The 9,865-nt window shown below is 60.6% G+C and overlaps 1 protein-coding gene across 1 annotated transcript; it reads left to right on the top strand.

Moving 5' to 3' along the window:
* The first annotated feature begins 71 nt into the window (after positions 1 to 71).
* On the top strand, positions 72 to 8,591 carry LURAP1 (leucine rich adaptor protein 1). The gene is made up of 2 exons (XM_063343372.1): positions 72 to 401; positions 4,599 to 8,591. Exons 1-2 carry the CDS (start codon positions 198 to 200, stop codon positions 5,286 to 5,288), a joined length of 894 nt encoding a protein of 297 aa, XP_063199442.1. The 5' UTR covers positions 72 to 197; the 3' UTR covers positions 5,289 to 8,591.
* The last annotated feature ends 1,274 nt before the right edge of the window (positions 8,592 to 9,865 follow it).

The raw sequence follows: 9,865 nt of genomic DNA, 5'->3' as shown, positions 1-9,865 counted from the left end.
CCGCAGCGACGCCTCGGGGGCGGGGCCACCTCTAGCCCCGCCCCTTCCCCGCGCGCCGCTCTGCGCTGCCCGGAGGACCTCGCTGGTGCGGGCAGGTGGAGGCGGGTGGGCGTGGCCAGAGGGGGCGTGGTCAGCGGGAGGGGCGTGGCCGGGGCTCGGGGCCGGGGTGACAGCGCGGCCGCCGCCGCCCCACCCGCATGGAGGGCGGTGGGGAGGCGCTGCCCGCCGACCTGCGGGAGCTGGCCACCAAGGTGGGACGGCGGCCGCCCGCCGGGCTGCTGCGGGGGCTGCGGGCCGAGACCGCCCCCGCACCGCCGGCACCGCCGGCGCCCCCGGCTGCACCCGCCCGCGGCGCCCGACCGCCCCTCGCCGACCGCCTCCGGGCGCTCCGCCTCGAGCTGGTGAGTCCCGCCGCACCGGGGGCACTGCCTGACACCCCCCCCGGTAACTACCTGCCCCCCCCCCCCCCCCAGTAACTGCCTGCCACCACCCCATCCCCCCTCTCCCGTAAATGCCTGCCACCCCCCCGGTAACTGCCTGATCCCCCGGGGTAACTGCCCCACCCCGGGATAACTGCATCCCCCGCGGGTAATTGCCTGCCTGCCACCCCCCCGGTTACAGCCTGCCCCCCCCCGGCATAAATGCCCCTTCCCGGGATAACTGCATCCCACCCCCAGTAACTGCCTGCCACCCCCAGGGTAACAGTCTGCCCCCCTCCCCGGGGATAAATGCCCCTCCCTGCGATAACTGCCTAACTGCACCCCCACCCAGGATAACTGCATCCCCCCCCGCCGGTAACTGCCTGCCACCCCTCCGTGGTGGAACAGCCCCCTAATAGTGCCCCGTGCTCTGCCTGCATTTTGGGGACACCCCTCCCACCCCTTTTGCTCTTTCCTATATAGGTTAACACCTCCCCCGCCCCCGGCCTTTCTCTGCCCTCCGACCCATGCAGCATCGCCCCCCCCCGCGGGGGTCCCACGGACCCCTCTGCCCACCTCTGTCCTGCCCCCCACACCCCAGGCACCCCCCGGCGCTGGGTCCGATGGGGACCGGGGTGTCCCGAGGATCAGGATTTAGGGCAGGGACCTTCGCCAAGGGCACGGTGACGGCCCCCCGCCCCCCACGGGTGTCAGTCCCTGGGTGACAAGGCACAAGCATCGCCGGGAGCTTTCCCGGGGTTTGCTTCCTGCTGGAGCTTCTCCGGTGGCTAGTAAAGGGTTCAGCTTGGTTGGCAGCCGTTCCTGGGGACCGTGGGAGTGCCGGTGGCAGCTTCCTCGCCTCCCTCTTTTCGTGGAGGGAGCAAATACCGGCGATGCCTGCGCCTCCGGGAAACGTGGCGAGATTGGGCAATGGGTTCAAGTGCTGCTGGGGGAAGGGACCCTCCCACGCACATACAATCGAGCAGGAGGGAATGAGCATCGTTTCCATAGGGAAACGGGCTAAATACGCCTGCATCCCTGCCTGCCACCCGCGGGGCTGCGGGACACAGCCAGCCTGAGCCCTCTGCACACGTGCTTTGCCCGGTTCAATATTCCCCATCGGTGTAAAAGCTTTCGTCCTTCCTCCGCGCTGGCTTCCAGGCTGCACTCTGACCGGAGGAGAAAGGTCTGCAGCGCCCTGGGTTGCTCAGAGGAGGAGGAGGAGGAGGAAGAGGAAGCAGCCGTGGGGTTTGCCCTGCCCAGGTGCAGGCAGGGTCAGATCACAGGCTGCAAGGCCTGGCTTTGGCCACACATTATTAATCTCGGCTCGGAAAGGTTTTTTCCTTTCTCAACCCTGGCTCTTCTCACCGGCCGGTGAAGAATCAGGGACATCTCACACCTGAGGATGGCACCTGGGTGCCCAAAACCCAGCACGGGGCTCCCCCCATCTCCCCATCCCCATGGACAAGAACCAAAATTCCCCTCCCGGCAGCAGAGACCCGCAAAACCCAATGCTCGGAGGAGAAGCTGGCCTGGGAGTGGGCGGTGGCAGGAGAAGACAGCAAATTCCCACTCTTGCCTCCTCCTTCGAGAAGAATGTTTTATCCCTGGGGCTCGGTGTCTTGAAGGGGGAAGGTGCCTGCACGTTAGCTGTGTGCTGGGGAGGGAAGTGGGACCGTATCCCCCTTGGGGAGATGCTCTCCCCGCCTCTGCCTGCCCCTGGGGAGCATGGGGAGAGGTGTCACGGTCCCCCCAGCCCCGCTGGCCCCCCGCTTTGAAAGGGGGGGACACAACATTTATGGATGTGGAAAAGGATGGTGTTGAGGGATGCACATGGGGAAACTGAGGCACGGAGCAGTGCAGGGTGTCACATCCCAGAGCAGGGATCCAGGTGGGTCTCCTCCATCCCTGGCCACGCACTCAGGACCGCAGTTTCCCTCCTCCCCTCCGGTTGCTGCTGCCGCCCTGGGTCCGGATGCCGGTGGGGCACCGTGTGAGGAGCACTGGGCAGGCCTTGGGATGGGTACAGGGTCGGTGCAGTGCAACCATTACTGCATCTGGAGGAATATGGAGGAATATAGAGAGTGGCTGAACCTCGGTCTCCTCCGTGCTAACCTCCCCTTGCTGGAGAAGGGGTTTCTTTGGGCGCAACGGGGGTGTGTGTGTGTGTGTGTGTGTGTCAGACTGGGCTGAAAAAGTAGCAAACTGACGTCAAACTCTTTCCAGCAAACAATATGGAAAGCAGGGAGTGTTTTCCCACCCTCTGCTCCCGGCGTGGCTCCCCTGGCATCTCTGACAGCCACAGTTGCACCAAGCAGAGAAAAATGGGGAACCCCCCCACCAGGGGTTCCCAGCCTTCCTCCTCCTGCGCCTTCTCCCTGCCAAGGCCAGATGCTTTAGCAGCGCCTGCAGAAAAGGCCATTGTAGGCAGTTTTTGAAATAACTTGCCTAGAAAGGAAGTTTCTGCACTTCGAAGCTGGCTCCGGCCCCAATCCGGGCACATCGCTGCTATTTTTTATTTAAATACAGCTTGAGGAGCATGGGGAGGGGATGGGGGTTGGTGTCGGGTCTCTACAAATCTTTGCCCGCCCCCCCCCCCCCTTTTTTTTTTTTTGTGCATGTCCTCTGGACTGAGAGGCATCACGTGCCGAAACCCTGGCTGGAGTTTTTCCCAGGCTCCTTCCTCGGATGCTTTTGTTGCTGCGCGCTCGCCGTGGGACCGGAGACGGGGGTCTCGAGGGAACGGCGGGTCACCCGTGGGCGGGCGGGTGACTTGGAGGGCACCGGATGCTGGGGACCGGGCACTGGGCTTAGAAACAATCCTGGGGGACTGCGTGGATCTCCGTCACAGCTTGCTGGTGCTGGGGACAGGCTGTTGTTTGTGAACGAGTCCGTGGGCATCCGCAGCTCCCAGGCTGCCTGTACCTGTCCCGCAATGGATTTCTCTCCCTCTCCCCCCCAGCCTCCACCGCCTTATTCCCTTTCCTGGCAAAATATTTGTGTCCTATGCAGGGGAAATCCAGTGGCTTTCGGCAGCCAGTATCGCACAGACAGGAATGTCTTGGCACGCGGGGCTTTCCGTTAGGAAAACAGATGTTTCTGCAGCAACCGAAAGCAAAGAGCTTCCCCCCGGCTTGGAGGGGCAGGAGTCAGCGAGGCCAGCGGTGTGATCAGCAATGTCTGCACGCCCCCCCCCCCCCGCCCCGTCCTCCCCCGTTTTGGGAGTGATTTGGGTCTCAGGCTGCAATTCCTGCTGTGTCACATTATCGGCAGGATCAGACCCTAGAAGTAAATGCAGGAAGGGTCCTGGCCGAAGGAGGTGCTGATGGTCCAGCCAGACCCTTGCCCTGCCTGGTCCCTCCTGCCCTGCCAGCTTCCTCCCAGGGTTTGGGGGATGCTCTGGGCTCTGATCTGCACCCAGTGCCTCCAGTTTCTTGCTTACCCCACAGGAGACAGCGACATAAGTGTCACGGATTTATTTCCCTGAGGGGGTTGGTGGCCAGTGGGTGCCATAAGTTGTTCGGTTCCCGATGGCCGTGTGCCCAAGTCTTGGTCAGGGTTCCCTGGGATGGTTCCCTGCGGGGTGTTGCCCCATGCCGTGCTCTTCATCAAACAGCTTCACAGAATCACAGAATGTTTGGGGCTGGAAGGGACCTCTGGAGATCATCTAGTCCAACCCCCCTGCCAGAGCAGGGTCACCCAGAGCAGGTTGCACAGGAATGTGTCCAGGCGGGTTTTGAATGTCTCCAGAGATGGAGACTCCACCACCTCTCTGGGCAGCCTGTGCCAGTGCTCTGCCACCCTCAAAGTAAAGAAGTTCCTCCTCATGTTTAGGTGGACCTTCCTATGCTCAAGTCTGTGCCCATTACCTCTTGTCCTGTCGCTGGGCACCACTGAAAAGAGCCTGGCCCCATCCTCCTGACACCCACCCTTTAAGTATTTATAAGTGTTGAAAAGGTCCCCCCTCAGCCATCTTTTTTCCAGACTGAAGAGACCCAAGTCCCTCAGCCTTTCTTCATAAGAGAAGTGTTCCAATCCCCTAATCATCTTCATAAGCTTGGGAGACCTGTGGCCACCACGGTGACACCTCTGCCGCGGTGTGCTGGGACTCAGGTCCCTTGGCCATCAGGGTCACCTTGGTTCCCCCCCAAAACCCCATGTTCTCTGTCTCCCTGCCAGGCTTATCTGCGAGCGGTCGACGTGAAGATCCTGCAGCAGCTGGTGGTGGTGAACGAGGGCATCGAGGCGGTGAAGTGGCTGCTGGAGGAGAGGAGCACGCTGACCAGCCGCTGCAGCAGCCTGGCCAGCAGCCAGTACAGCCTGGTGGAGAGCCAGGCGACCTCGCGGCGGGGCAGCTGGGACAGCCTGCAGGACCCCAACGACAGGCTGGACAGCATCTCCGTCGGTAGCTACCTGGACACCTTGGCCGATGACATGGATGAGTATTCCCAAAACGCCGCTGAAACCACCGCCGTATCCACACCGGGCAGAGCCCTGGTCAGGGCGGAGCAGGATTGGGTCAGGATTGACCCCGAGAGGGGTCTTGCAAAGCAAGAGAAGGGCAAAGCGGAGCACGAGTGGCCCCACGTGGACCTCTCCCCACCCGGGCTACCCCAGGATCACCGGTTTGCTAAGGAGCCCCAGGTGGCCAACGGGTATTTGGGCCAGCAGCCCTCCTCTCTGGAACCAGGCAGAGACACCAAATTGCCATCGGGGGCTGGGGAGAGGCCAGGGAAGGGGAACCCAGGTGGGAAGGCTCGGAAAGCCGAGGCTGACTTCGAGAACTGCAAACTCAACAGCAAAGTGCACCTGGAGTACGATGCCCACTGGCGCTGGCTCCAGTCTCAGGATGATGTGACGTTCTTGTAGCCTGCGGCTTCACCTTCCCAGTCCAGCTCTCCCAACTGCCTGCTCTGCTTCACTTGTCTCCATTGGGAGAGCTGGGGTGGCTGGAGCGGGGGGGACAGGTTGGCTTGGTGGTGTTGCACGGTTCCTCTGACCGCCCCCGTCACTGTTTGGTGATGCAGCCCTAAGGGACGGGGTGCCAGCCCTGTGGCAAATTTCTGGGAGAGGTGGGATGGGGTGGGTCCCCGTAAATGTAATCCTTTGCTCTGGGGTGGTGCTTGCAGGTGGCTGGTCACTCCTCTGTTGTCCTTGGTGTTGGTGGTGGGGAAAGGTTGGTGGGGAAAGCTGGGTCAGTGGGACTCCTGGGACCTCTGCCCTCTAATCCTCAGCCTCCCGTCTGCAAAAACTGGGCAACCGTCCCCCAAACTGGCTACCCAGAGAGGACAGGAGATGCTCCCGTGCATCCACAGCTCGGTGGCACCAGCATGCTCAGTGCAAGGTGCAGGGCAGGACCATCATCAGGGCTTCCCTGTTGGATGTGCTCATTTCCATCATCGTCTTCAAGGCCAGTGTCCATCCAGGGTAGAGCTGACCTGGGGCACTGTGGGTTTGGCCGCAGCACATGGTGGATCCTGAAAACCCCCTACCCTGTGGGTGAAGCCCTGCCTGGTTTAAACATCTCTGTGAAGCCGATCTGAAGTGTGATCGTTGTATCTGCTCCCGTTGGGCTGGGGAGCCTTCGTCTGTGCCCTGCGGAGGAAGGATGATGGTGCAGACTTCCCTTCCTGATGTGATTATGTGAGAAGGGCAAAGCACTGGGTGGGAGATGGAGATCCAGTTCTCCCAGTTTCTGGACTGTCTTTCCACCTCGGGACCAGATCCTGCAGAAACCGCGGGACGTGGCAGCGTATGGGCAGCCTGGCAGAGCCCGTGGGGCTCAGACTCAGAAAGGCTCGTGCTTTTCCTTGACGCAGTGTGATGGGGGTCATGGCCGGGATTCTCCATCTGTGTGATGAATGGCGCCAGGTCTCTGCCCCCTACCAGCAACCAGAAACATGAGGCTCCTCTGCTGGGGCGGATTTGCAGCAACCCTGCCCTGGAGACATCTTCTCTGTCCTTTTAGCCTTGGCTTCTGCCTGTGCCTTCTACTGTCCACCCACCATGCCTCCCAGCACCCCCCTCACTGGCTTGTAGAGCATGGCTTGCAGCTGGAGCTGTGCGCGAGCTTGGGCAGGACCTGCTGCCTTCGCCAGATGATGCAGGGGAGGACCTCAGCATCCTGCAGCCCCCTGCTTCAAGGAGAGGGACTCTTCCACGCGCGTGGACAAACGTGGAGGGTCCTGGCTTCACAACCCATGGGTATGTCTGTCCCTGGCCAGGTGTTGTGACGGCTTTGCTCTCACCACAGTGCTGTCAGTCCCCTGCCTGTGTGGTTTGCAGCCTGGCTCTTTCCTTGCTGGGGTGGTGGGAATTGGGACAATGTCTCCTGATGTCCATGGGAAGCCAAGAGAGAGGGAAGACGTGGCTGTGACTCTTTCTACATGGGAGACGTGAGCTGGCTGTGGTTAGGAAGGTGGCTGGGTGCACGATGGGTTCAGCTTTGTGTCTCTGAAGCGGCACCTTCAGTGGAAACTACGCTCCGTGCTGAGAGCCCCAAGCATCCTCCCTTCCCCTGCAGATCCTCAGTGCTTCCCTGGATGGACACGGAGAGCAGGACAACATCCAGAATTCCCAGAGACGGCACCTGCTGAGGACCTGGGGGAATCCCAGCAAACTGGGACTGGATTGCCCTACGTGAGCATCCCATCTCCCTGCCCCGGGGCAGCCATGCTTGGCTTGCTGTTGCCTTGCGAGCGGCTCGTGGCAACCTGCATAGCTCTGCCGCTGCTGCTGAGCCACCACGTCCCCCGAGGCTGGCTGTCCCCCGCATTTCTTCTAGCCCTGCATGTGATGAATCAGCTGAGGGGTCCTGGGAGGAGACAGGGTAAGTCCTCCAGCGCTGTTAAAATCATTCTCAACAAAAAAATAGCTGGCTTAATAAATGGTAGCATTTCTCCCAGGCCACGCTGTCGGTGCTTTGCTGAGCTTAGAGGGGTTTCTAGGGGAAGGGGAGATGCTACGGACTGAAACATCCTGGAGCCGCTGGCAGCTCTGCAGGCATGGCAGATTTAGCCCCAGTCCTAAAACAGGCACAGACCATGTGTCTGGGCATCTGTCCCTTCTCACACCAGGACGGTCACACCTAAAGCCATTCTTCCTGAAGCAGCTGGGTACCAGAGCATGTCTGCTGGGAGCAAGGGTGCTGGTAGGACTGGATCTCCTGCAGATGAGGCATGTTGAGCTCAACTGAACTAGGTCTCCAGCTACAGATGGCAGCTTCGTCCTTCCTGCCCCAAATTTCCAGGGGAGGTCTCGCTAGGATGTGTTTGCCATCCCCATTAGCCGTGTTGGGGTCTCCATTTGCTTCCCTTGTTCTGCGTCCTCCACCCAGGACGTGCAGGGGGGAGTCTGGGTGCAGGGCAGAGACTTCTCCAGCCCAGCTCGGGGTGGGAGCAGCCACAGCTCTGATTTCAGGCTGTTGGGATTTGCTCCTGGGTGGGTCCCTTTAAAACCACTGGAGCCACTGCTCATGCAAACATCAGCCTTTCCAAAGCAAACGCAAGCGGCTTATCCAGCCCTGCCATCCCGGCCTCAGCATCCGCTCAGGCTCCTGGCTTTCAAACCCTGAGCTCTTGCAGATGGAGCAGTGGATGCTGGAGCCAGCAGGACTCGGCAGGATTTCCCCGTTTTCTGCGGGGCTGGGGTAAAAAATAAAGTGAACAAAACCTTAGAAACAAAATGCCCAGCCCATTCCCCTTCCAAACCCAGACCCTGGTGGCCGGACGGCTCAGTATCCCTGCAAATAAGCCTTTGCTGGGGCTCCCCTGGGTGTGGACTCTTCAGCCTAACTTCCAGGAGCATAAGTTGTCCATAGTCCCAAAATCTGGGTATCCTCCAAATCCCAGCCCTTGGAGCTGGAGGGGTGGGTGAGACACCACAGTTTTCCTGCCATCCTCTGCCCTGTCTCTGGGCTGCCCAGATAAGGAGTCACCCATGTCTGGGCTTTACCGGGGTCTGTGCAGCACCAACGTGTCCCACACCTGCCCTGGGGACCTCCGTCCTGCTGAAAGGTGGGTGCAGAGCACCCATGGGTGGGAAAGAGCCCGCAGTGCGGACCTGCAACCTCTCCGCTCGCCGCCGCCTGGGAGGAGCCGTCTGCCTGGCGCTGCCTGCTGCTGCCCTTGGGCTGTTCTTGGGCTGTTCCGTGCTGGTATCGGGTAAGAAAACAAGCAGGTAAAGCAGGCAGGATCCCAGCCGGTGCCAGAAAACACCCACCTCTGTTACAATAAAAACACCAGCAAGCCAAATTCTTCTTTTTTTTTTTTTTTTCTTTTTTTTTTAAGATATACACAGAGATTAGACTGTCTTAACGAGGCAGTAAAACACTTTAATAGCTCCCCTTGCTAGTTATTAAAAAGTCCCCTGGGCTTTCCCCTCCCTGTGTGCAGTTCGGCTCTGAAAGGGCCTGTCCCCTGAGCGCTGCAGCCGTTTAAGCAATCTATGTTAGTTCCTGCGGGCAGGCAGCGTGAAAATAACCTTTTCCCTGGGCCAGGGGAGAGCCTGGTCCCCACGGTCGGAGGGGAGGTGACACCCAGCCCCTCTGCCAACCACCGTAGCCTTTGGTCTGGCAGCCCCATGGCCCCACGCAACCCCGTGGGGTGCCTTGCCGTGGGGTGCCTCACGGAGTGGGTGCAGGGGATGCATGGGTGCAAGGGCAGCCTGCGGGGCCGGATCCTGGCACCCCCATGCATGCTCCCTCTCGTCCCTTGTACCATTCCCTGTGCATCGCTCAGGGACCAGGTGCTGGGAAAAAAACTCTGTGTGCCAGAGCTGCTTGGGGGTGCTCTAAAATGCACCCTTTGGGTCGTGCACAAGCACCGGTTTGTCTCGAGGCTTGTCTCAGACCCACCCCCCGCCATGGCCCTGCCTCTGCCACCCGCTGCTCGGAGATGAGAAGATAAAAAAGGTCCAGACAAAGCAAGTCTATCCCGGGGCTGATGGTGTGTCCCTGCCCACCGGTTCCCCCAAGGTGAGCACGTGCTTCTTTGCAGGGTGACCTGCCTGAAAATCAAAGCCCTTGAGAGAAAGTTTTCAGCCGGAGCGGTGCAATGAAGTGACCCAGTGACACCAGTGACAGTTGGGGGGATGTCCCCCAGACCAGCCCAGCCCCTGGGGAGTGGTGGGCCCGTGCACCCCAAGGTTCTTCGTAAGACTTGCTGGAGAACAGCGCTGCGAGCAGAGCCCTGGGCTTGTGCTGCCTGACCCGTTGCAGGCACCATGGGGCAGGAGAGGGCAACAAATGGAGCAGGAAGGGCTGGTCATGCCCCCAGGCCCTGCTCTCAGCCCCGCTGTGTTTTGGCATCGGGGATGGTCTTCTGGGCAAGGCTGAAGTGTTGGTGCTGGTCAGAGGAAAGTGGTGATCCCCAGGCAGAGCCCCGTGATGCCAAAACCACCTCCATGGTGGCATTCAGTCTCGGTGCCAGGGGAACCGGCACCCAGCC

This window comes from Chroicocephalus ridibundus, chromosome 8 (genome assembly GCF_963924245.1).
Source record: "Chroicocephalus ridibundus chromosome 8, bChrRid1.1, whole genome shotgun sequence".
NCBI classification, from domain to species: domain Eukaryota; kingdom Metazoa; phylum Chordata; class Aves; order Charadriiformes; family Laridae; genus Chroicocephalus; species Chroicocephalus ridibundus.
The sequence above is the reverse complement of the archived record's forward strand: the minus strand, read 5'-3'. Positions and strand labels throughout refer to the sequence as shown.